Source organism: Lepidothrix coronata, unplaced genomic scaffold (assembly GCF_001604755.1).
Source record: "Lepidothrix coronata isolate B3197 unplaced genomic scaffold, Lepidothrix_coronata-1.0 Scaffold210, whole genome shotgun sequence".
In the NCBI taxonomy this organism is placed as follows: domain Eukaryota; kingdom Metazoa; phylum Chordata; class Aves; order Passeriformes; family Pipridae; genus Lepidothrix; species Lepidothrix coronata.
In genome coordinates, this window is record NW_016690390.1 from 641,596 (window position 1) to 668,005 (window position 26,410).

The window sequence follows — 26,410 nt, forward strand, 5'->3', positions numbered from 1 at the left end:
CCAAAGTAGTGCCATTTATTTTATGTACAAAACCCCTTTGAGAAGGCCAACACGCTGCATGTGTCCTGCACACAGCACCGTGGGGGACAGGCACTCCAGCCAGCAGCAAGGAAGGGTAGCATCCATCCCCGGGCTTGGAGAGCTCCCACCTCCCCTGGCAGGAGGACAGACACAGTGCTCTGGGCACAGCTGGGAGCCAAGCATGACAAAGTCCAGCTAAGCAAGGACTTGGCACACCAGTACCATGCCAAAAAATTCACATTTTGTGCAGCCATGGGATCCCTGGAGCAAGAGGCACCAGGTACTGCATGTCTGCTGCACCACGGAGAGCAGTTACCTGCCCCTGAGCTGATGGCAGTGTTCCTTTGGAAGTGTCCCAAAGCCACACTGGGAAGCAGAAGTGAGACTCATTCTCTCTTGAGTTAGTCACCTGGAAGTGTCCAGTCCATCCTTTTTATCTGCAGGGAGCAAAGTGAGAGCAGCACCTCCAGAAATAAAGTTAACCTGAGACAGGGCCTGTGTGTGCATCTCCATCCACTGGCTCCTGAGGGAGCTTGTTTAGACAATACCCAACTCCACAGTGGGCATCACTAATGGAGAGGATCCACCAGAACAGAAGGAGCTCCAGCCTGAGGAACACCTCCTTCCACAGAGAGAAAACTTGGATTAAATAAAGGACACATATGCTGTCCAGATCCATCCTGGATTCTGTTCACCCAATACCTGTGCCTACAAAAACCAGCAGGAGTCTTGCAGCACAGCCACAAGGATTTTGTTGGCACTCTGCACTTTCTTGTTCTTCTCTGGGTCTGCAGCATTCACACATTTGTGCAAGTGTTGTGAAAGAACAGAGGTGCTGAAGGAGGGAAATGTCTTTGTGGGGATGAAATGTGCCTGGCAGCCCAGAACTAACCTTGGCTCTGGTGGTCCTCTTCTGTTCACAGTGAGGTGTTGAGATTTCCCAAGCAATGGCCCTTGCCTCACAATCAGGATCTCTGGTAAAGCTTTATGATATTCTCATCATGAAGCTTTTTCCACACCTCCTTCTCCAGTCTGAAGTCGTGGTTAATGTAGAAAATCAGCCGCTTCCAGTCCTTGTCGTAGTAGTGATCTGAGTACTTCTCATGCCCCTCCGTGATGTAGCCATAGGCACTCACCTGGGAAAGATGGAGAGCTCCCTGGGCAAGGGTACCAAAGGTGGAGGGAGCTAAGTGAAATACAGGACACAGTTCCCAAACAGGGAAGGAGCACAGGACAGAGATACCAGCTGGGGCTCCTCTGGTGACCCCGCATGGGGGTCCAGAAGGACCAGATTATGAGCACTGGCTCCTGCTGGCTCCTCTCACTGCCTCTCTGGGAGCTCACATGCTCTGGGTCACAGCAGGCCTCACAACCTCTATGTGAGCTATTTTAGGGCTGTTTCTCTTGTCTTCAATCTGCTCCTCCACAGCTAACAACAGCCCACATACTCTCAAGGCAGACAGTAGGCAGGGTTGTAGCCAGCCCTGCTCTCCCCTGCCAGACAGTGCTGGGTGCAAGAATCACAGGGCCCTTACCCGGTCACAGAGGTGGAGGGCAGTCAGCAGCAGGAAGGCCCCTGTTGTGGGTCTGTACAGCCTCCAGTAGGGCTTTTCCAGATTTTTAGATTTTAAAAACCTGCAGCAGGAGAAAAGAAAGCACGGAGCGGTTGCTGGGTGTGGTGTTTCAAGCGGGGCACACCTTTCCCTCTGTAGCCTCTGTCGCATCTTCCTTCCTTGCAGCAGGTTGTGGCCATATGAGGCATTTCAGAGAAGCCATGGGTATGCCCAGAACTCCATCACCCGCACTGCAACCTAAGCACAGGCTCTGCCCCAGCTGTATGGAAGTGGTAGTGGGGATTGAGGCAGTGGGGATAAAGAGGGGATGGATTAAAGGATCTAGTAGGTTAAAGCCCACTACTCTTAGGTCTGTCCTTTGCCTTGCAGTGCTGAAGTGGCTTTGAAGCTCTGTGGTATATCCTGCTCCCCATCTACATCTAAGAGTGAAACAAGACATAGGGAAGGTGCAGAGGAGGGTCACAAAACCTGCCAGGAGCTGCATAACCTGTGTTTTGACAGGAGTTGTTTGGAAAGCAGGAGTCCACACCAGGAAAAAATAGCATTGAGTCCTCATGGCCTTGGAAAGGACCCAAGTCAGAGGGGAGACGTCAGAACGAGCAGGGAGTGCTGGCCATCTGGCTCTCAGGGAAGGCAGAATGCAGCTCTCAAGGAGACTGAAGGGTAAAGGCAGCCAAAGCAGGCACGACAGGAGCTCCTGTTCCTACAACTCAGTCACGTGTGGCCCACGATGGGCAGATCTCAGTGACAGCAGGCTTGTGGACAGGATTGGAGAGGCACAGAAGAGCAGCCAGACCAGGCAATTGGGGATCTGAAAAAGGGCTTATTATGGTGTTTGAGGGGACAAACAACCTCAGGGGTCTAGAAGGAATCTCTGGAGAGAAGGTCTGTTACAGAGCCTTTCTCCAAGGTGCTCAGAAATGGGGAATATGAAAGGTTGGTCCTGAACTAGATCAACTATTCTGGCACTTCAACAACACTCTTCCCACATTTAAAGTTGCCATTTGCCCAGATCTCTTTTGGCTGCAGAAAGCCAAACTGTCTCCAGCTCACAAATTCTGGATGACTACCCACCACTAACATCCCACTGCAGCACCACAGAGAATTTCAGCTGAGTGCACACTGCTGAAGTTTAACCCCAGGCTGCTGGTGTGGCTGAACTGCAGTTACAAGGGAGCAGAGAGCTGGGAGGAGAGCCCAGAGACAGACAGAGATGGTGCCAGCCAGAAAAAACAAGCCCATTAGAGCACATAACCCCCAGCTCACCTGTTTTTCATGTATCTGAGGAAATCAGGGTGAACCACCAGGTATCTGTCCATTGTGAAATCTTTGTCAAATTTCTGCCGGGGCTTCTCCCTAAAGACAGGAATGGGGAGACTCAGGATGAGATCCTACAAAGGATCAGCACTTGGTGGTAAGAAAAGAACCCACAAGCATTGTGAAATTATTCTGCAACATTTCCCAGATTATGACAAAGCCTCCATAGCCTGTGTGCGTTGCAGAGGAAGAGATCAGGGAGGAGAGGCAACAACAGGAGACAGGAATACCAAAAAGCACATGTTTGTATAGGCAAGAACTGGTGAAACCAGGCTTTCATCCATGAGCAGGACACCATGTACAAACATCAAACCAGACAGCAGCATGTGCTCATCCCAGAGGGCCACAAAACTTTCTCCAAGCTTTGGCCACACACCACTGAAATCAGCTGCCTCTGGGAAGGAGGTGTATTGGTTACAGCAGTGCTCAGAGCTGTGGAGGAAATGAGATATTTCTCCAAACAGATATGCCACGGGAGGGAGGCTTTAGCCTGGCTTTACCCTGGCCTGCCCCTCCTCAGGGCTGAGCACTGTGTAGAGGAAAAGGGCAAAACAGAGCTCCTCACTGCAGGCTGTAGAGGGGGCTAGTTTGTTTTACCTGCCGAGGTTCAAGAATCCTTTCCTGATGTCCTTGTTGAACAGGAGAGCCTTCAGCCACTCATAGTCTCTAGCACCCTCCAGGAAGTGAATGTATTTGACATGCTAAGAAAACAAATGAGCACTAATGAACAGCACTTTAAAACAAAATTAAAGCAGACATCTTCTTTAAAAACCAAATGCAAGCAGACATCTAGGCTCACTGAGTTTCTTGGGCACACATTTTCAGTCTGCAGCTTTCAACTAGGCCACAGAAGCAGAATGGAGATAACCTCTGATGTGCAGCTACTTCTGCATGCCAAAAGGCTGGGGTGGGACTGACACAGCTTGCCACTGCAAATACTCCCAGCCAAGGCAGTGCAGGTTCCCTCACTGAGGGAAATGCTGAAGTTCTGGCTCAGCCCCTTCGCTCCTCACGCATGGCAAGAACAGAAGTGAAGGCCACAGACAAACAGCATCCCATCAAAGCTGTGCATTCATACAGCATGGACCTGACTTACTTTCTCCCGGGGGATGTTGCTGAACCCTCTGTGTCCCAGGATCTGAAGAGAGGAAACCAGGGAGAAGGCTGTGAATCCATAAAAGGAGGTTTTTGTTCCCACATCTTTTTCGTAACCTTTGATTACAGCCCCGCTCACCCTGAGCAAGGAAATGAGAGGAGCAGAGTTAGGTGACCGCTGCAAACCCTCACGTCCATGTTCCTAACAGGAAAAGGTAGTGTTAGTCTGGAGGAAGGGAGGACTAGGCCTGTTCTGAGAGGCACCCTGATGGGCAGGAGAGCCCCTGCTCTGGAGACCTGGAGATGGCTCTTTGTGGCTCAGTTGTGAACACAGGCTGTGGGTGTTCAGGAACTTCGCAATTACTTTTTGACTTTTTGTCTCCTCCCGCCATGAGTCGTTTTGGCACTTGGGAATCAGTGCAATAGTAGAAGAGATGAAGTGATGCAGCCACAATTGCCTGCTAGCCCAGAAAGTAGCTGTTAGGTTAAGGTAGCTGTGCATCTTCTGAGGAGGAAGCCTGCCTTACCGGAAGACATAGTCATGGGAGTCGATCTCCTGGCCCATCCCAGAGTTATTCAGTATTCCTCCATTCCCCACGACAGCACAGCTGATGCATGTTGGAACGCTGCTGTTACGGTTGGCCAGGAGCAGCTGCTGGTGGGGATTCGGGGGCAGCAGGGACATGACCTCCTTCACCACTGTGAAGCAAACATGGTGGAGAGTTATCAAGAGCCTTTGGGATGGACACAGTGAAATCACCACAGTTTCCACCAGGAGGTCCACCTAGCCTTTGACAGGGAGATGCTGCAAAGCTCCGGCATCATGTTCCTGTTGGGAGTCTGATGGTCCCATACTGACAAGCCCTGAGGGACTCACGTGAATAATTCAGGTCCATGAAGCCATATGGGGGTATAAAATGCTCCAGGCGGTTCCATTCACTGTCATTGAAGTATCTCTTGTCTGTGAAGATCATGATGTTGGGCAGGAAGAGATCCCGCAGCCAGTCAGACTTGGCAGCTCTGGCCCTCACTGATTCAGAGCAGGTCTTGAAAAACAAAAAGAAAACAATAAGGACTGATGAGCAGAGAGCTGATCAACCTGACTGAGTGCCAGTGCTTCTGTGCCTGTGTGTGACAGGGTCAGAGAGAAACACAGAAACTCCAGTGGTACATCAGTCATTCCACTCAGCATCCCCATCACCCTGAACATGAAGCACAATTTCAGCACTACATCCATAACTACCTGGCAGGAAGTCGCCTACCACGGAGCCAGAATGACTCCAAGTCTCCAAGACTTTCCTCTTCAGAATAAGAGGCCTGTGATGCTTAAATGTTTTACTGGCTTTGGGCCTCATTAACTGATGCAAATTAATATCTGTAATAGGTCTAACCTGAACTTAGCAAATAAGGCTATAAGCAGTAATAATATGCTATAATAAGCAGTGTCCATTGGCAACCCACCTCACAAGGTCCTCAGGGAGCACCTTGGAACATGGGGGATTAGATCACCATTACCACTCCCTTTAAAGGTACCAAAAAAGGTACAACTTGTTCAATGTCATAAATAAATCACTGCTGGACAGGGAATCCAGTACAGGCTGACCTCCAAATGAACCTATGGAAACACATGAATTGCAGTAAGTTCCCATACTAAAGCACAACAGAGGACTGGCCAGGCTGAGTCATACAGGAGGTGTTCCTGTCTGGGTCCCACCAGCATCTGCAGTGAGCTGACCTACCAGCTCAAAAATCGTCCTCAGCTGCAACGGGCACACATGCCCAGGGGACAGCAGACAAGGAGGTCAGTGGGGAGGCCTTCTTGGTGAACATACACACCATCACACCTACCGATGCTGGAGAGGAGTTATCCAGCAGGTACTTGTCCTCGAAATCCCAGTGTGGCTCAGATGTGTAGTTAGCAGCGCTCAGTTTTGTCTTTTTTGTCACTGCAGCAGCCTGAGGAACAGGTCTTACAGTTTTCACTGACACAGGAGGCTCTTTGGGTTTTGATTGGTCTTTGGATGTGTTGTTTTCATGAGCTCCCTTCACCCCAGAGGATGGTTTCACTGTTGCCTTCTCCTTGGTTTCCTGTGCCCTGGGAAGGGGTTTCACTGTCATCTTTTCCTTGGCTTCTTCCATCCCTGGAGCTGGTCTCACTGTCATTTTCTCCTTGTTTCCCTGCACCACAGGGACTGTTTTTACTGTTGTCTTCTTGATTCCCTCCAACTGAGGTGGTGGTTTCACAACCATGTTCTCCTTGGCTTCCTTAACCTCAGTAAGCGGTTCCATCATTTTCTTCTCCTCCTCCTTTCCTTTCCACCTTGGTGTCTTCGCCACCACATCTTTTTTGAGCTTTGTGATGTCTCTCCCCAAAGTCACCTCTAAAAACCTCCTGGAGTTCCCATTACCAGAACAGTTTAAAACCTGTTGCTCTCGGTTGTCCACTTGTTGCGTGTCTGGGGCATGTTGAAAAATGTTCAATTTCCTGAATGCAATCAAAGAAAAAGCAGACACATCACACACACTTTCCACTTAACACCGAACACCCTCCAGCCCATTTTTAGTGCTCTTGACTCTGAGCCTCTCTCTGTGCTTTAGAGCAATTTCATTTTGATCTTTGCCAAAGTGTTATTCAACTTCCTCTACACCATTCTGGCCTGAATTCTGCTTATCTCCCCACTAAGCAAATCCCAGAGGTACACACTCCTCTTCTCAGCACTTGGCTCAAGAAACATTCACACTGGCAGTCACTAGCAACCAGTACAGCACAGCTTTGCCCTGCACTGGGCAGGACCCCTGGCAAAGTCCCCAGAGCACTGTTGTTTTGGAGATCCTGAGCTCAGGACATGGCACACACCACGAAGGCAGCCATCTGGCTCTTTCCTCTGCCAGCAGAGCTCTGTGCTTCAGCAACAGAGCAGGAAGATCTTCCAGAACTCAGGAAGGGAAGTCTAAGAAGAAGTGAAACTCCCTCCTTTACCCTACATCATTTCTTGAGCATTTGGGCATTCTCTGCTACAGGGCATTTCTTCCTCTCCTCCTCCTCCTCCTCAGTCAGCTAATGCAATGGCATCACACAGCACTCACCAGGTACACGTGTCTTAGGGCAGACACCCTGAACCATTAAAATGTAAAATCTCTACATTTTTAGCACTTGCCTCTAATATTGCAGCTGCCCTGTTGCCTGGTTCAGAGGCACAGGCAGGTACAAGGTTATCACAGGAGGACACATCTGCCAACAGCAGAAGAGCCACCTGCAACAAGACTGGGCTGAAACCCAGCAGAAAAACCAGGGCAGAAGTGGTGGGGTTTTGTCCCAAACATTCCTTCTTATCTGCACATGGCTGGAGGGTGGAACAGGAAAAAGGAAAGTGAAAAATTCCTGCAGCTGAGCTTTTATGTACAGCAAAGCTTTTTAGGATAAACCATCGTGGTTGTGGCAGTCTGATTTCACACTCATGTTCAGTCTTTGCTTCTAAGGTAATAAATGGGAAAAAAGCACTTCTTCAGATAACAGGCTGTAGATAACAGTTCAGTTGCTGCTGGAATTTGATGGATGCCACAACACTCTGATAGTGTTCAGGAAATTATTAGGTAAGGAGGCTTTTAACAGTTGTTTTGTATCAGATAAATACAGGAAGCTTTGCAATGAGAAAAGAGAGAGTTTGTAAAACATGGCCTGTCAGCTCCACTTCTCTCATAATCATTAGTTATAATCAAGAGTGTAGAATGTGCTTTTGTAGGGGGTTGACCCTGGCTGGATGACAGGTACTCACTACAGCTGTTCTCTCACAGGTACTCACTACAGCTGTTCTCTCACTTCCCTCTGCAATTGGACAGAGGAGAGGGAAAAAAAAGCAAAGGATTCATGAGTTGAGATAAGACCTGGGAGAGGCACTTACTGATCACCATCATGGGCAACACAGACTCAAAATGGGGATATTAATTGGATTTATTAGTAACAGGGTCAGAGCAAAAGAGTGGGAAGTAAAATAATCTTAAAAACACCTTCTCCCCACCCTCCTTCCTTCCATGTTCTCCCTCCTCCCCCCCAGAGGTGCAGAGGGACAGAAATGGGGCTCACGGTGAGTTGTTTCTGCTGCTGTTCAGGGAGAGGAGTTGGAGTCCTGCCCCTGCTCCTGTGGGATCCCTCCCACGAGAGAACAGTCCCTGATGGACCTCTCCAGTGTGAGTCCATCCCTCAGGCAGCAGTTCTTCCCAACCTGCTGTCCCATGGGTCACTCCTCCATGGGGTGCAGTGCTTCATGAATGAGCTGTACCAACATGGGTCCTCCACAGGGGCCACGAGTCCTACCTGGGAAAAACCTGCTCCAGCCTGGGCTTCCCTCTCTATGGGCTGCAGGTCCCTGCCAGGACCCCGCTCCATCCTGGACCTCCCCCAGGGTCACAGCCTCCTTCCTGCATCCACCTGCTCCAGCATGGGCTCCTCCATGGGCTGCAGGGGGGTCTCTGCACCCCAGTGGTCTTCCATGGGCTGCAGGGGCACAGCTTCCCCACCCTGGTCTGCACCATGGGCTGCAGGAGCCACAGCTCTGGGCCTGGAGCACCTCCTGCCCCTCCTTCTGCACTGACCTTGGTGTCTACATTGTTATTCACATGTTTTCACTTGGCTCTTACCTGGCTGGAATTTTTTCTGTGCAGCAACTTTCTGTTCTTAAATACGTTATCCCAGAGGCATTACTATAATTCCTAATTGGCTCGGCCTTGCCCAGCAGCAGGAAGCCCACCCTGGAGCTGGCTGGCATTGGCTCCACCAGACAGGGGAAGCTTCCAGCAGCTTTTAACAGAAGCCACCCCTGTAGCCCCACTGCTACTAAAACCCAGCCACAGAAACCCACTACAGCTTTCTATCCTCGCGCTTCACGTATAAACTTGCGTTGCTGTTTACTGCCCAGTAAGAGGAAAGATTTTATATGTACACTCTAAGTAAAGAGATATTGGGTAAGGTAGCTCAGGCAGATCTTAAATCCCTTGATGAATGTCTGTTGTATTTTTAAGATGACGTTTAAAACTTTGAAATTAAAGGGCAGAAAACAAGTAAAACAGGGCGGTATGACGAATGAAACAGGGCAGTATGACAAACCATTCTCCATTTCCCCATGTGCTGTCTCACAAGGCCGATTCCACCCCAGCTCTATTACATTTGCCCACATGGCCAGACACTCGTGCCTACACAGGACCCTGCTCTCCTGCCCAGCATTTTAAATTCAGACAAATTGTCAAAGCAGTTCATCCAATTTCAGGCTCTAGAGTCCAGCTGGCAAACTACTGCAGAAGCTCAATGACACTTACTGTCATTTCCTCTCCTTTTACAAAGCCCAAGGACAGATAGAGGATAAAGCCACGAAAATGTTGCTTTGTGTATTTTATGTTACATATAAAGGTACAGAAATAGAACTGCCACACAGATAACCACAGGCAGCTCGTACCTTGTGTTTTATTTCAGTTGCAAAAATGAAGTAAATTCTTTTCAGGCGTTTCCATCACCTGAAACTATGGCAGAATTAAACAGCTTCAAGCAGCTGGGCATGGAGAGCCAGTTCTTGTCCCAGCTCTCCCACTGATGGGCTCTGGGATCGAGGACAACTCACTTCACTTCTCTACACCTCCTCCTTCTCTCCTTTTTCCCCCATTGCCTCCCTGGTGCAGATTCCAACCTCTACAAATTGATAGCTGCCCTCAAGGTGTGGTCTCAAGTTGCTAGAGCTGAGCTAAACTCAAGTCACCTCCAGAAGGGATGCAGATGTTCCCAGCCTCACTCTTCCTGCCTGCCCCCACAGCATCAGCCCTGGGACATCCAGCTGAAAACAAACTCCATCAAGCTGAGCCAGATGAGCTCACTGGGAGAGCTGGGACCAGATGAGGGTGGTGGGGAGGCTGGGGAGTGGTGCTTCCTGTACACAGCACACTGCACCACAGAATCACAGAATCAACTAGGTTAGAAAAGACCTCTGAGATCATCAAGTCCAACCTAAACCAACAAATCCATGAGCCATGCTCCTTCTAGGAAAGGCTCAAGTGTCTGCAGGGCTAATCCAAGGAACAGTGCTTCCTGCCAATGATGCTGGAGACACTTCACTGCAGTCTACACTGCAATTCCCTCCACACCCCTTCTTGTAGGATTTGCTTGACTATTTATTTAAAATATATATATATATGGATCACGTCTGCATGACACTGGTCTCCCAGTATGCAGCATATTTGTGTTAGGAATCAGCTGCTGGACTCGCTAGAAATTGGAAGGCATCCAACCCAATTCCCTGTCCAGCAATACAATCTAGATTAGGGCTGAATAAAGTCATTCGGGGAGCCACTACGAAAGCAAATACTGTGCAGTGCCAAAGTGTGAAAGCAGGTAGTATTAGTAAAGCAAAGGGTGCTTTAAACAGCTACACAAGCAAACCTGAGAAACTAGGGAGCCAGCAGAAGTAGGTTTTTGATCTGTGGATCTTCCAACACCGTGCTCTGCCTGAACGTGGTCTGCTAAAGTAAAGTGGTCACCTAACTCAGATCAGCAGTGCAAGTTTTAGGGTGAAAAAGAGAGAGGCAGAGAAAGTAAGCGAGCACAAGTACTCTGCCCAGACAGTGCATATCAGGAGGAAGCAGGTCTCCTACCTGAAAATCCTTGTCTTCTCCAAGGAGATGAAACTGGCAATGAAGATGCAAAAGTATGTTACAACAACGAGGCAAATCACGGGTTTGGCAATTTTAAGTATCCTTATCCTGGAAAACCGCATGGTGAGGTGCCCGGGAGCGTCAGAGGCTCTGCTGCCACTGCCCAGAGGTGCTCGCCAGGCACTGCTTTATCAAGGTGTGTTCAATGAATGGGCTGGTCTTCTCCCTGGATTTGCCTCCAGGAGCGTGCACACCCCGTCTCACGGGATTCCCGGACATGTTGCACATAGATCCAATTTCTCAGGCCAGATATCAGCTTTTTACTATTCCTGTGTATCACCATAAAACCATAAAAGGGTTTGGCGAAATAAACACTTGAAGAAAAGTACGAAGATCAGTGTTTACAGAGCCACTGTGCTGTCTAGTCTTTTACGTGGATCTGCATCATGGGTCATCTACCACCACCACCTGCGTCTCCTAGAACGTTTCCATCAACAATCCTAAACACCCACTGATCAGATTATGTGGCTAATACATCTGTTCTAGAACAAGCAGCAATCACAAATATTGAGGCCATGTTGCAGAGAACACAGCTGTGATGGGCAGGGCACGTCTCCAGGATGAAGGACCAACCACCCCCTCCCTAAGATCCTGCTTTATGGGGAACTTGCCACCGGCTGCTGCAAGAGAGGAGCTCCGAAGAGAAGATACAAGAACTCCCTGAAACAACATCTCAGCCTTGGCCATGTTGATCATCATAACTGGTCTGCTCTGGCCTCCAGTTGGGAGGTCTGGAGACACCCCATCTATAACACTGCTGATGCCTTTGAGAATGCACGCAGGACCACCCTTGAGGAGAAAAGACAACACAGAAAGAATCGTGTCTTGCAGAATTTACCACCTAAGGAGTCTTTCTGCTGTGCTTTTTGCAACCAGACGTGTCTATCTCGTATTGGCCTTTTTAGCCACCAGCATGCTTGTAACAAATGTGGGTAGAGCCCTTCCCAAATCTTTTAACAAATAGTGGGGAAAGACCTTTTACTGCAAACAGTGGAAGTTTCCTCTGTTTTCCTTAATGAGATTGGTCTGGTAAGAAGGAAACCCTTCATCTCTGATCTGGCAGAAGCACCACTGGGAACATGTGTGAATTATGGAAGTAGTCATCATTACAATCAAAGAAGCTTTCATACCACCACTTGCCCAAGGTTTTAGATATAACCATAAACATATATTCTTCATGCAGTAATTGCTTGCAGCTCCAATCCAGAAGCAATCCCTGCCCCCCAAAAGCTGATGGATAGGTACACATCCATTTTACCTTGTCATTGCTTTGAAATAAATCAAAGTAAGAGTCGTTGCAAATCCAGAACAGAGTAGTTTGTGTTATGAAAATCCCTGGTCTGTGTGAAATCAATTTGGGCAGTCCAGAGTACATCACCCCAGCAGTAGAGGGAAAGATCTACAGAGATGAAGACCACAGCCAGATGAATGCTTATCTTTATCAGGTAGTTTTACAGCAAAGGGCTATTTTTAATTTCTAATTTGTTAAATATTAGCCCTGACTGTTCACAGGGAGGTGGCCTTAGTGCTCCTTATGCATAGGCTGCTTTTGCACAGCTCTTATAAAAAAGTCAAGCTCAGATATAAAAAAAGCTTTTGTTGATGGTATCAACAAAATCTCAGAAGCATGATACTGAATACACAGAGAACAGAAGGTGCCTGTTTTATGTCACAGGAAAGCCAGTCAACAGGTTTCACCTTGTACCCCTCCACACAGCACAGCAAAGAGCTGCAAGGACTCCCTGTACAAAGCTCAGCAGTAGCTGACATCCTTTATTGTCCGTACTTGCCGACAAGTTACTCTCTTTGGATTTATGTGCAAAGCATGGGTTATCAGAGGGCCTAGGGGAGAAAAAATGAAACAATAACATTGGTTTGAAAAGCCTTTGAAGAAATACAAGGGAGGTTGTTAGCTCAAGGCACAGCCCTGGCTCCATCTCCAACAAAGCATTTCACTGTTGCTCAAACTGAGCCCAGGATTGAAGGAGAGATGTGTTGAACAACTACAGGCACTGAGAAAGGGCTCAGCCAAGGTATTGCCATATTCCTGGGCACTGCTCATGAGCTCCAGGCACTTTCTACAGAGGTGGGCTGCAAGGTGCAGCAGGCAAGTAGCAATTCTGTGCCCACAAAATCTCCAACACAGGAATAAGTATCAGTCCTGCACTCATATGCAGCACAAACAGCAATGGCTTCATTTTAGCCTTCCTCTCTCAAGTCCTATGTACCTTCAGGTATTCAGCTTGTAAGAAGCTGCTTGTGTGCAACTACAAAACTTTTTCTGTTAATAGGATCTCAAAGAGAAATTCTGGAGGCAGCAAACACTTCCCTTCAACCTTCTCCATGTACCATTACTGCAAAACCAAGAGCCACAAGGGATAGCAAGACTCCTACAACCAGAAACAGATGGATTTCTTTGCTTTTAAGGAACTGCTCTGGTGATTGTGGAGAACATGCCTGTAGCACTCTGTGTTCAGGAAAGCTTGTGCTTGGGGGAATATCCAAATCTCTGGCAAGCACATTAGCCAAAAGCAGGCTTGCTATGCAAAACACACAGCTTTCCACCTTCTTGGTGTAAGAAAAGAAAACCTAAAAACCCCTCTCAGAGTACTGACTTCTACTTCCTTGGAGTATCATTTCATCATTCTCCACCTCCACTGCTGAAATCTGTCAAGTGAGGCAGCCAGGCTGGTTAGCTCAAACATGAGGTCAGATTGGGAAATGGGGTTATACTGGAACTCTCCAGGATGACCTGGTGAAAAGTGAGGCCAAGAGCAAAGCTGGTCCCTTATAAAGCTCTATAAGAAGTAAGATGCTTGGGATACACAGGGCTCCCAGCCCACAGACAGGAAGATAATAAGGAAAGACTGCACCTAACACAGGGACTGGCCTCTCAAGGGCCACAGGCTATGCCAGCCTCCTTTTCCAAACACATTTCTCTGGCATTCCTACCAGCAATCCCAGGAGATGCTGCTTCTCTCGTGGCGTAGAGACTCCAAACCCAGCACTGCTGCTCCATGTTCAGTTGCCCAGTTACCAAAATCAGTGAGCACAACAGAAGCTCTTCTATTCTTCAATGCTGTAAAAACAAGATGACTTTGTTTTAAAGCAAACTGCACCTGGGATCAGCAAGTGAAGGTGGTTATCTGTCAGCCCTTTTTTATCTCCAACAGTCCATTTAATTGCACATCCACTTAACTACATCCTTGTTACATCCTGGACATATAAAAGGCAGATTTGCCTGGTTTGGATTTTTTTTTTGTTTTGTTCATAAACAAACTTCATTGCTATTAGATCTTAAACTGTGTGTGTTGTGGGTGTAAGCTGCCATTTGAACTGTGCCATAAATTTATCTGTGGGCACGTTCTCCAGGTGGCTGTGTGTCAAATCTTGTTGACTTGCCTGTGCCCTGTGTGCTTTCCATTTTCCCATGTCTCTGGGTTATGGAACAGAACATCACAAGATGTATTTTAAGAACAGAGCTGTTCTACAGATTGATCCAGCCTTTGCTGCAGGGTAAACTTGTCTTTCAGTGATGGCTACACAGTACCATAACCAGTACTTGACTGGAAGCCAGTGGAATAAAGAGCTGCTAAAGAAGCTGAGGGTGTTTGGACCTGTTCACAGTATTACTTGATAAAAGAACTGAGTGAGTTGTAAGTGGGAGAGAAAAAGAATGACATTGCCTCCAGCATGTGACTGCTCAATGGTCATGCCTGTGGGCTAGCAAAGGCTTAGCTTGGCAAGCTTAGTTTCTTGTTCTCCTCTCCCTGTTCAGCAGTCATCTCCAGAAGCCAAAGCTTTCAGGCTGGGAATCTGGGGAGGAAGAAATTACAAGAGCAAACTCTGCACAACTATTTGTCTTGCTTTCACCAAATAAAACCCATAGCCCAAAAAATCCCAAGCTTCCCATATTTCCACATTCACTTGTCGTTTTCCAGCTAGTCCCTTCCCTTCTGCACCAAACTTTCCCTCAAAAACACTGAACAAGCACCCAGAGACAACAGCATTTGTTGAGGCAAAGCCCCCATATCTTCCACTGTGGCACTTTCAAGAATACCCACAGTTTTGTCATGGAGCAAAGCCCCAGAAAACTGTGCCAGGAGCAGAGGAATGGCTTAGAGAGCCAACTTGCCTGCGTTCTCCAAGGGCTAAAATGTCCCAGGAGGGAAAGAGACAATGGATTTGATGGTGGAACACTTGAAAGCAGCTCCTCAGTGTCCACACAGCAAAGCAAAACTTGTTGGGTTTTCATTAGTGCTGATTTGTGGGCTTGGCATCCAGCCCCACCCAGCTAATGCCCTCGTAAAAAACCTGCTTTGAATCTGTGTTGTGACAGCAGATGACATGGGTCCAACCTAGAATATTTCTCCCTCTCCCACACAGTAATGGGACCATGGGCAGGCTCCTCCAGCCAGCTCCTACACACCATGGAATGTCCTTGCCTGGAGCAATCACTGGGAGATGGAGTGTAAGTGCTCTTAATTTGACCATATTACAGCCTCTGGTTGCTGGAACTTGTTTTAGTTCTTTCTGTAAACACAGTGAGGACTCAGCTTTTGAGCTGTTCCCCATGGCCACAGCTCTGGGTGATAATTAACCTCCCTCTACAGAGGGGAGCAGACCAAGTCTGTCACCACACAGCCTTTCTGCTTCTTGAGCTCTTCGCCATTCACCTCACCCTGCTTAAGCTGCAACCCTGAAATGCTCTGGTCTCAGCATTCCTTCCTCATACACACAACACTGAGAAGACTAATGAGCCACCTCGTTTGAGAGAATTTTAAAAGCCACAGAAAAATATGCTCCCAGCAACAATGGCTGGAAACATCAGCTGGAGTTACACAGGCTGGAAAGAACCAGGGATCCTTTATCCAAATGCCTCCCTCAGCAGCCTTTTGTCTGTGCCATCCCAGCAGGAAGCTTAGCACAGCACCCCAGAGCTGCCAGACAGACAGACAAACTGACACTACTTCAGGGCTGAGATGGGCTGTGAAGTTTTTCCCCCCACCCCCTTTAAAATCTATTTGATGGAAAGGAAGAAAGCATTCTGTTCCCTGACCAGGAATCTCTCAGACCTGGTCCCCCAAGGAGCAGGGCAGCACTGCAGATGGGTGAGGAGGTAATTTATTAGACTCATGGCTAGTTGCCCTCCCATCAGAAAAGCAGCCTCTACAGCTCCTCTCCCTGACAGCTGCCAGGAGTAGGAGCATTCCAGCACTCTTCACTGCTGCAGAGAAAGAAACACAAGAATCACAGAGCCCAAATTCCTCTCCGTACCCCCGGCAAAAAATGCAGGCGTGTTATCTCAGCACGTCACATCTGGCAGCAAAATTCAGTCCCTGCACAGATATAAATTACATCTGTATGTGGGTCTACTACTTTCAGAGCCATAAGTGAAATATTTCTTGGTAAAGGTCTTTCCCATTTTCTTCGCACTGATTTAACATCAGAAACCATCCCCCTTGACATCTCTGGCAGGACAAATGTACCATTTGGCATCCTTTGGGGTGAAAAGTGCTACAAGGAATGCAAGATGTAAGCCTGCTTCTTGAGTGGTATAAATCATCCTGTCCCTGTCTTACACTTGGAAAACGTGGCCTCACAGTGCCTTTCTCTCTGTTCCTGACTGACAGGAGCATCAGAGAAGCACAGTCACATTTTTAGCTGCAAGAGTAGGACAGTTACAGGGTTCTGTGAGGAGCAAGGTGGATTTACTGCTGGAAATCTGATGCTTCTTTTCCCTTCTCTCTCTTTTGTCTATTGTCTTCTATGTACCAGTTCTTCTGCTTTATTTAGACACATACAGGGTGCTACTTATCTCCATCCTCCTCCCATTAACTTGACAGAGACATTTGCCAGTCACAGAGAGAAGGTAATTCTTTGCCACATCAGCTGCACAACACCCATCAACAGGGAAATCCCCAGGCAAAGTAACTGCTGGGCAGGAGAGCAGCACTGTGCCTTCGCACTGGAAATAGAGATCCTTGTGCTCAGGAAGGGCGTTACATTCTCTCCTGATTCCCTGGAAACTGCTTGGCATCTCTTCAGTCTGGGTTTGTCTCACAGGCCTTGGATTTCCAGGATGCACAGTCTCAGCCAGAGCCAAGAGGATCAGCCAGCCTGTTCCTAATAGTTCTGCACGATGACACTCGTCATCTCCTCCCAGAGCTGCACTTCCTGAAGATGTGCCATGGAGAAGTCAGGCAGGACATACACCCAGCGTGTTTGTTGCTAACTCTGCAGCTTGTTCCTCACGCTTTGTGTCCCCACCTTTACTTATCAAATGACAATGATCAGGCCTACAACAGGAACAGTCTAAGCTGTGCTGTTTACATACAATGTCAAATTCGAGGGGTGTCCAGCCCTTGTGTTAATCTCTGTTATTCTGCTATTACAGCTCTCTCTGTAGTGGGCATTTGGCACTGAGACATTATCCATTCATTTAGAATGAGTTACACTGCAGGGCCACAGCAACAAAGGCTGGAAAAGTCACCCTGCAAGGTCACCTCGTGCAGTTCCAAGCTTCAGTGGTATCTGAACAAACCCTGTGACTGCAAACAGATGTTAGTTGGGTCCTGTCTACCTTTCAGTGCCTTTAATGTTTCCCTCCCTCTCTCTAAACAATCTACACCACTGCATCACAGTTCACTGACCCCCATTTGCTTCACTCCACCTTGCAGCTTGCTCAATGTCCAAATTCATATTTACCCCTTAATATTGTAACCATAAGTAAACACAAGCTCAGACAACTAAAATAACACATTAAATGCACGAAACGATAATCAAGAGCAAGAGGACACATTGCTCTTTATTAAAATAAGAACTGTGGAAAGTTATTCTTCTGGTTGTTTAATATCAGAATAATGTGTGCTATTCTGTGAAACCATATGGTAAAGGGTTCTCAGAATCCAAGAGAAATAAGAAGCCCTCGGGTTTATAAACCTTTTGTAATTTACCCTAAAGCACTTGCAAATTACCTTACTGTGGGTCCTTCAGGGGATGCTGACAGGCAGTCCTGGCTGACAGGAGCATGAGGAGCCCTGCTACAGCATCGCACACTTTTCCAGACAGAAGGCCTCTGAAATAAATAGAAAGGAGACAATGCAGCAAAAGGCAGTTAATCACATCAGAATTTAACCAGGATGGTGCCAGCAGTCCTGCTTTTGCCTAGAACTCCAAGGATATCTTTTTTGCTTTCAGCTTTATCTCTCTTTGCTTTCAGCTTTATCTACACACTGGTGGCTCCACCACAACATCCTCAGAGCCCTGATGGCTGAAGCCACCACGCTCCAGCAGCTCACAAGTCAAAGGTGGGCTATTTGTTTTGCCACTGCCAAAGTACTTCACTGTTGGTCAGGAGGTAGATCAATTAAAACCATTTTGATACCTCAAGTGCCCCACGAACACATTAAAATAACTACACTTTTTCATGGATGGAAGTTCATATGTTCCCTAAAATACAATTTGACTTGAGAATTAGCTTTTTCTCCTATCTACAAAATGCGCATTGCCTCAAGATAAATAGGTGGCATTTTATTTGCGTAATTTTATGTGGTTTGCTGTCTAATCCATCCAGGAAAAACATTTCCTGTCTTGTCATGTGGTTCATTAATCTTTAGGTTTTCTGCTATCCTGTAAAACATTTTATTGTCTAGGGATTGCAGCTAAATTGCAAGTCAGCTTCTCGAGGCCACTCCTTGAGGTGTAAAACACTGTATTCTCCCAGCCTCACACTTCTCTTAATATCAGCATTTGGCAAGGTCTGGCCTTAAAACTTCAAGTAAACCAGAGGCCTGCAATTCCATTTATGCGTAAATAATCAGTGCATGCTTCACTAAAAAGGACTGGGTGGTCACCAACACTACCAGGGTTTTCCTGCAGGCCAAACTGAGACGCATTCATGCCTGCAAGCACCAGTTTTATTAACCTGGTTTGGCTCAAAGCAGAGTCCTGGCGATCGAATTTTGTTTCAACACTGCAACTGGCAAGTGGAATTCACGCATGGAGAAGAGATGAGTAGAGCTGTCAAACAACAGATCACCCTTACACCATCCCTTCCTATGTGCACCTAAAGACAACTGTCAGCTAAGTGACCTGAGAAGCACCCAGCCAGCTCTTTCTCTAAAACTAGGTCCACATGGCTCTTTTTGTTGTAGTTTGTGCTCACAAAGAAGGAAAAAAAAACTCCTGTCCTCCGGTAGATTTGTTTAGAGAAGGAAAGGTTTGTACAAGGGGGTCTTGGATAACACTATGTGCTGTTAACCCCTAGGTTGCCAGGACAGAACCCTGCCATTACCATCACAACATGCTCTCCCACCTTAGGACAACGTGGTGAATCAGTCCTGGGCTCCCAGATCCCACCCAACCCCAAGGGTCTGCATCCCTGTGCCCCCACAGACTGAGCCAGTCACTACAAGTGCAGAGGGCAGGATAAAGCCCACCATATTTTCATACCATCAGCAAGAGAGCTTCTGCCTCATCTCTTGTTGCAGAAAGGTGAGCAGGGACATCAACCCCCATCATCACAGGCTTGTCAGTATAAATACTACCAAACTGCCACACAGAGTGCAGATCACTGATGGGTGCAGTATATCCATGTACAAACAAGGATAATCCACCCTTTAGTAAGAAACCATTTACCACAAAAGGCCATAGGAGGAGCTGACTGTCTGGCAAAGACAGACTTTTGTCATGAAGGAGCCTGGGAACGGATGAGCCAAGGCAGCACTTCTGCTGGGCACCAGGATAGAGGTACTGGATGCAGGTCCATCATCTTCTCTGCCTGTGCACTCAAATGTTTTAAGAACAGGCTGCTCCAGTGTGTGTCCCCTACAGGGTCACAGATCCTACCAGGAAACCTGTTCCAGTGTGGGCTCCTCTCTCCACAGGTCTGCAGGTCCCTGCCAGGACTCTGCTCCAGCATGGGCTTCCCATGGATCACAGCCTCCTTCGGGCATCTGCCTGCTCCAGTGGGGATCTCCTCCACGGGCTGCAAGTGGATCTCTGCACTCCCACTGCCCTCCATGGGCTGCAGGGGCACAGCTGCCTCACCATGGTCTTCACCACAGGCTGCAAGGGAATTTCCACTCCAGTGCCTGGAGCACCTCTTCCCTTTCTACTCCACTCACCTTGGTATCTGCAGAGCTGTTCCTCTCACACTGTCACTCCTCTCTTCTCTGCCTGCAAGTACACCGGTGCAATAACTTTTTTCCTTCTTAAACATGTTATCCCAGAGGTGTCACTGCCATCACTGACTGGTTCAGCCGTGGCCAGTGGTGTGTCTGTCCTGGAGCTGGCTGGCCTTGGCTCTGCCAGACATGGGGGAAGCTTCCAGCATCTCCTCACAGAAGTTATCCTTGTAGACCCCCCCCCGCTACCAAAACCCGGCCACATAAACTCAATACAACCCATAAGGATCATCAAGTCCAATTCCTGGCCCTGCATAGGAACAACTTCAAAAATCCCACTATGTGCCTGGAATCTTTGTCCAAATGCTACTTGAACTCTGGCAGGGTTGGGGTCGTGACCACTTCCCTGAGGAGCCTGTTTCCCACCTCAGCTGTGCTGACAGCAGTTTCTAAAAAGCAAGGCAAAGGAGGTGTGTAGGACAGAGTGCAATTTCCTCAGGACATTTTAGGGAACCACCTCATCAACCCACTCACAGCACTGCCAATTTAACAGTGTGACTGTAGGGCTGTTGAATCTGTTGTGGTCTACACACAAAATGAGGCCCAGTGCTCTTGGCTGTTCATGGGCAGCTTGAAAATAGCTGGAAGATAAACTTCCCCCCTAAAAACAAGTTTTCAGAATGCCTCTGCTCCTATCTCAAGGTCACTGGGTTCACACACAGTGGTACTCCCCTTCTTCACTAAGGTCATACAGCTCTATCCTGCCACAAGGACAGCGGATGAGACACAGGAATCCTTCACTGCAGGACAGGAACACAGCCCACAGAGGAGAAAGAACTGGCAAACTCAACCTAAAATTTTCGTGTGGTGCTGCCTGAAATAGAAGTCTTCTTGCTCATGCCAAAAGTCAAACTTCACCACTACAAAGTTGACTTAAGCGTGTGGGTGTGAAAACTTCAGCACAGCCTGAACAGAGAAAAGCTGAGGTTTCTATTTTCTCCATCCGGTTTCTGCTGGTCTTTCTACTGCTGCTGTGCAGGTAACACCCTGTGTAACTCATCCTTTGGCTTCACATCACGTTGGAAAAACAAACAGAACAAAGCGTGGAAGTGGAACAGACAATATCTATTCAGACCCATCAGAACTGAAGTGCATAAGCACATAGACAGATCTTTTAACAAAAAGCCAAAACAAACAGAAAGTTCAGAAATCAACAGGTGTGAGTCTCCCTCCCAGCCATTCTGACCATATCTTGGAAGTATCCAGAATCTATAACTCTTCCCTTTTGTAAAAGACATAGCTCTAACTTTTAGTAAAGTGTCAGATGCTGGGACAAGCCTAAGCATTCATTCCAGCTCTTTGCAAATCTGTTTCCCCAGGCAGTCTGGTTTATCCACCCAGTCACTTCACAAAGTCCCTCTTCACTCACAGTCATCTCCTTTGCCTCCTGGGCTATACTGTTTCTCCTCCAAAGTTAAACAGCTGGGTTTTTCAGTGGTCCTTGCTGACATGAAAGGACACATTCCACATAAACAGTGACAGCTAAAGGGAATTCAGGGTGACAGGAGGGATTAAAAAGATCCTGTGCCTCAACTGGGACCTGAGTCCAAACAGGTTACAATAAGATAAGAAATTAAGGCATGAATCTGATGCTGCTACTCACCTGAAGTCAGAACTTGCTTCACTATGAAGCACTGGCATCCTCAGAGAGGATATCTCACTATACAGTGCTCTGAGCTGAACCAGCAAGGTCACACAGGGGGGTTCTACCTGTACCCCAGGCACTAGCAGTGCTTGTCAGAAGCAGCTACTGCCAGCAGAGTGCAGCTTTCTCCTCTGCTACCAGAATTTGGGGGATCTGGAAACGGAAAGAAGATGACACCAGTCCTCTGATGCTGGAAGGCACTACAGAGTCAAAGTGTCACCTTTCAGAAGAGTTACTGAACCAATAAGACCATCTTCACTTACTACAAACTAACCACTTCCAACACTCCTTTCCCACCCTCCCATTTCCTCAAAACCAGCATCCTGAGTTAATTTCTGCTTCCATCAATTATCAGTAGCAAAATTAGAACAAACTGAGTCACAGGTAGTATTATAAACTGATTTCAGAATTTTACTTCCAGCACGCAGGGTACTGGCTTCCTCTCTGACAGAAAGGCTATAACAGTGTTGACAAGGAAGACAAATGACAGAGGCAACAATCCAAGACATCATCTCCTTTGTAAGGACTGCAGTTATATCTTTATGAGTTATAAAACAAGGCAATAAAATTCAAGACCATTAGAACAATGTCACACACATTACAGTAGGAAATACCTCCACAGAGCCAACAAATACTCATCCTACAGGTGAAAAAGAGCTCAATTGTTGGGGGCTGGGGGATCAAGGGAAGTTTTAAGAAATGTTAAAAAAAAGTCCTGGTCCTGATCGGGAGGATTTGCTCAGAAAAATCCGAGTCATTAGCTAAGTTTAGCCAGTCTCAGGAATGCTGGAGAACAGGTGGATCACAACATACAGGATTCGTGAGAGATTTGTGAAGGAGAAAAGGACAGCACATCCTTAATCCTCCCTAAAGCAAACAGCACCCGAAATGTTCCCTCGGAGGTTTGCGGGCCCTCTCTGCTGTTTGTACAAAACAACAGCACCCTCCAGAGGATAAACAGTGCTCGCTCTGCCGCTCCCACACCTCACCTTTTACGAACATGCAGTGTATGAGCTTTTTTCCAGCTGTGAGCGCTGTAGGCCTGTGTTTAGGTTAGCCTTGGGTAAGAAAACACGAGCCATTTTAGAAGAGCAGTAACAAAGAGCTCCAAAAAGAACCCTGCTTCCTACTGCCAGGCAGCACTATCTCTCTCCAAAGTGTCAGTGTTCCTTGCACCAGGGCTGCAATCTCTTTACAGTTACAGAGAAGGAAAAATCGACCCCACTGGAGGTGACTCATCACACCTCACCTTTTGGATTTTACCTCGGGGAACAACTGGTTGAACTCACTGGTGGGGCAATGAGTCCACATGACCCACACAGAGGAGGCTCCCAGCCCCCCCTGCCACGCTTGGCCCAGTCACACTGCCAGTTCTGGAGATGTGTTTGAGTCTGCTTGTGATTCCCCAGAACGATGTCAGTTGGCTCTTTCATCTCTTTCTACAGCAGCACCCCCAACAACTTGGTTCAACACCTGAAAAATGTCTCAATCCCCACAGCAGGTTTGGCACCAGCCTCTGAGGGAAAACAAAATCAATTATCCGCTTTCTCTGAGACAAATTAACAGGAAACAAACTATGCAATATCTCATCTTAATTAGTGTATTGTTCCCGGAGCAATTTAGCAGTTGACAAATGCAAACAGTACACACACCATTCCCAAAAGCTGAGCAGACCGTGACTCACTCATTACAGCACAAACCTCAGTGACTGCATTCCAAACCTACTTTGGGAATTAAGAAAGTATTTCAGACAGGAGAATTTCCCCTTTAGGGGAAAAAAAAAAAGTATCTCTCACAGCTATTCCAGAGGTGCTGGCTGGGATCCAGTAACTGGATACATTTGAACAGTAGCTCTATTCAAAGTTTAAAAACACCCCAAACAAACCACAGGGACTTCCATGTTTTGCTCCGTTCCTGTCCCAGCACAAAGTGAGTTTCAAATCCACGGCACTGGCACTCCATCCCCATCTATCTTTAGGAATTCTTACCATCCAGTGTTCCTTCCATAACTCATAATCTGAGCTGCTTCACTTGACATTTAGAAGAGGCTCACAAGAAGGATGACATTCCTGAGCTTTAGTCATATTATGAAAAAAGAATACAAAAAAACCCCCAAATACCACTCAGTTGCCACAGCCAGAAGGTAGAAGACACTGCTGTACATTTTCCAACACATCTGAGGTTATGTTGGTCAGACAGAGAAATGCAGGTAGAAAAGGCTTCAGTAACAAGGGGGTTGTTTTTTATACAGTCCTTATGTTATATCAAAATGTGATTCACCAATAAAAATGGCAGTAAAGGTGAAGCTGCTTTCTTAAAACAGGAGCTGCTTGTGCCCCTCACTCACTACCCAAATTCCCTATAGGCACCAGATACCACAAGTTTCAGAACTACTTATTTCACCACCTAGAGAAAACTATATTCTCTAAAATGGGTTGTTATCTATATGATTTTTAAACTTTGTTCCCACCATTCTTAGGGGAATAAATCCTGACTATTATAAATTAATTCCCTGCCTGGAAACAGTGACTAAGAGACATGAGGGACTGCAGGGCTGAGGCAGGAATGAGTGAGATGCTTTTCAGTGTTATAACTCCAAAGGTGATCTGGAAACTCCTGCTTGTTCTCCTCTGGAGGGTATTAAATGAGGACTTTTGCCTTTGATTCATTCTGAGAAATACCCCTGAGGAATTTATTAAAAAATATTTGACATAGTTTGCAAAAAATCCCAGAACTCCCCTGCACAGCACAGGAGGCAACATAAGATGGAAAATAAACTTGTAGGTGCAAAAAGATTTAATAAAGAACAGTACATAGATTTAATAAAGAACTTACACCATCAGTGCACAGGCAGGTGGAGGTGGATGTTTGTCTTCCTGTCGAATTGTCTGTCCCTGGGATGAGTTTTCCCACTTTTTGTAAACATAACTGATGTCGTCAGATAACTTCTGATAACCTCCAGGACAGAGGATGCTGGATTGAAGAAAAGGATTTACCCAAATAAAGGAAGATTATTATCACCCGAGTAAAACAAGCACTGGGCAAGATTACATCACCCAAATAAATATGCACTAGGTAGGTGGGGAATATATGTTAGATAGGTGGGGGGGTTTTATAAGGTGAATTTTACCGTATAAAAGAGGTAACTTTTTACCCTTTGGTGTGTTTCCTTCGTGGAAACCTCCACCTCGCACCCTGTGAAAAATAAACAGAATAAACAATGTGCCCTTCAAGTCGAATTATCAATCCCCAGACTGACTTTTTTCACCTTTTGTAAACAAAATTGAAGTTGCCGGATAACTTCTGGTAACTTCTACAACAGAAGCTGCTGAATGAAGAAAAGAGCTTTGTGTTTCAGGTAAGATCACATCGCCCAAGCAAATATGTATTAGGCGGGCGGGCTCGTGTGAACTTTACTGCATAAAAGAGGTGAGTTTTCACCCCTTGGGCTGCCTGATTTGTGGAGGCGCAATGAGCGGGATGAACAGTGCGTCCTTTCCCAAACTAGGATGTGCGTCTGTGTTTAGCGAGCTCCTAAATTCGGGTGCCTCCAGAGCCCTCACAGAGCCCACACGACGCCCCCCGAGCCGCCGCCATCGCTGTGAGGGCGGGAGCGGCCCCGCCCCCGACATGGCGGGTTAGGGAGGGCGGGCGAGGACAACCCGGCCCTGCCGCACGGCGGCCCGGCGGGGACATGTGTGTGCTCTGGCGATCGTCCCTGCCTGCCGTGGCAACGGGGTGTAGCAGCCACGGGGACTCCCCCAGTGCCACCATCCCCTCATGAGGACACACTCCAATGCCGCCGTCCCCTCGTGGGGACCCCCCCAGTGCTGCCATCCCCTTATGAGGACCCTCCAGTGCTGCCGTCCCCTCATGGGGATCCCCCAGTGCCACCATCCCCTCGTGGGATCCCCCCGTAACATTATTCCCTCGTGGGAACCCCCCAGTGCCGCCACCCCCTCGTGGGGACCCTCCAGTGCCTCCATCCCCTCATGGGATCCCCCAGTAACATTATTCCCTCATGGGAACCCCCCAGTGCCACCGACCCCTCATGAGGACCCTCAGTGCCACTGTTCCCTTCTAGGGACTCCCCAGTGCCACCAGTCCCTCATGGGATCCCCCAGTGCCTCCATCCCCTCATGGGATCCCCCAATGCCACCTTTCCCTTGTAGGGACTCCCCAGTGCCACCAACCCCTCATAGGGACTCCCCAGTGCCACCATCCCCTCGTGGAGACACCCCCAGTGCCTCCATCCCCTCATGGGATCCCTCAGTGCCACCGTTCCCTCATACGGACTCCCCAGTGCCACCAACCCCTCATAGGAAGTCCCTACTGCCACCACACCCTCGTGGAGACACCCGCAGCGCTGCCATCCCCTCACGGGATGCCCCAGTGCCACCATCCCTTTATGGGGACCCCCCAGTGCAGCCATCCCCTCGTGGGACCCCCCAGTAACACTGTTCCCTCATGGGGACTCCCCAGTGCTGCTGTCTCCTCACAGGACCCCCAGTGCTGCCATCCCCTCTGAGGACCCCCCAGTGCCACTGTTGCCTTATGGAGACCCCTGAGTGCCTCCATCCCCTTGTGGAGACCCCCCAGTGCCACCATCCCCTCATGGAGGGAGGCTGGAACTGGACGGTCTCTAAGGTCCCTCCAACCCAAACCATCTGTAATTCTATGACTCTGTGATTGCTGAAAGGACAATACCCACAGGGGAAGATTCTGCTGCAGCAGCTGGTGAAATTTCCTGTATAAAGGGGAGACCCTGCCAGAGCAACTGGTGACATTTCCTGTATAAATATTGATGAGCCCAGCGGGTAAAGGAGCTCAGAAGATGCCCAACCAAATACGCCGGGATGTACCCCATGGCTGCA

General features: G+C 47.9%; 1 protein-coding gene across 3 annotated transcripts; it reads right to left on the minus strand.

The window, feature by feature from the left end:
- ST6GALNAC1 (ST6 N-acetylgalactosaminide alpha-2,6-sialyltransferase 1) lies at positions 1–26,363 on the minus strand. Of its 3 annotated transcripts, none has more exons than XM_017833065.1 (12): positions 25,881–26,363; positions 24,805–24,864; positions 24,691–24,731; positions 17,681–17,781; positions 5,856–6,492; positions 4,885–5,053; positions 4,535–4,706; positions 4,009–4,147; positions 3,510–3,613; positions 2,862–2,951; positions 1,557–1,656; positions 1–1,157 (listed from the first exon to the last, which is right to left on the minus strand). In XM_017833065.1, the coding sequence occupies exons 1-12, from the start codon at positions 25,966–25,968 to the stop codon at positions 987–989; spliced, it is 1,872 nt and encodes a 623-aa protein (XP_017688554.1). In that variant the 5' UTR covers positions 25,969–26,363; the 3' UTR covers positions 1–986. The 3 variants fall into 3 exon arrangements, with proteins under 3 accessions (XP_017688554.1, XP_017688553.1, XP_017688555.1); XM_017833064.1 differs by having other exon boundaries at positions 1–1,178; XM_017833066.1 differs by lacking the exon at positions 25,881–26,363 and adding an exon at positions 25,730–25,820 and having other exon boundaries at positions 1–1,178.
- Positions 26,364–26,410: the final 47 nt, after the last annotated feature.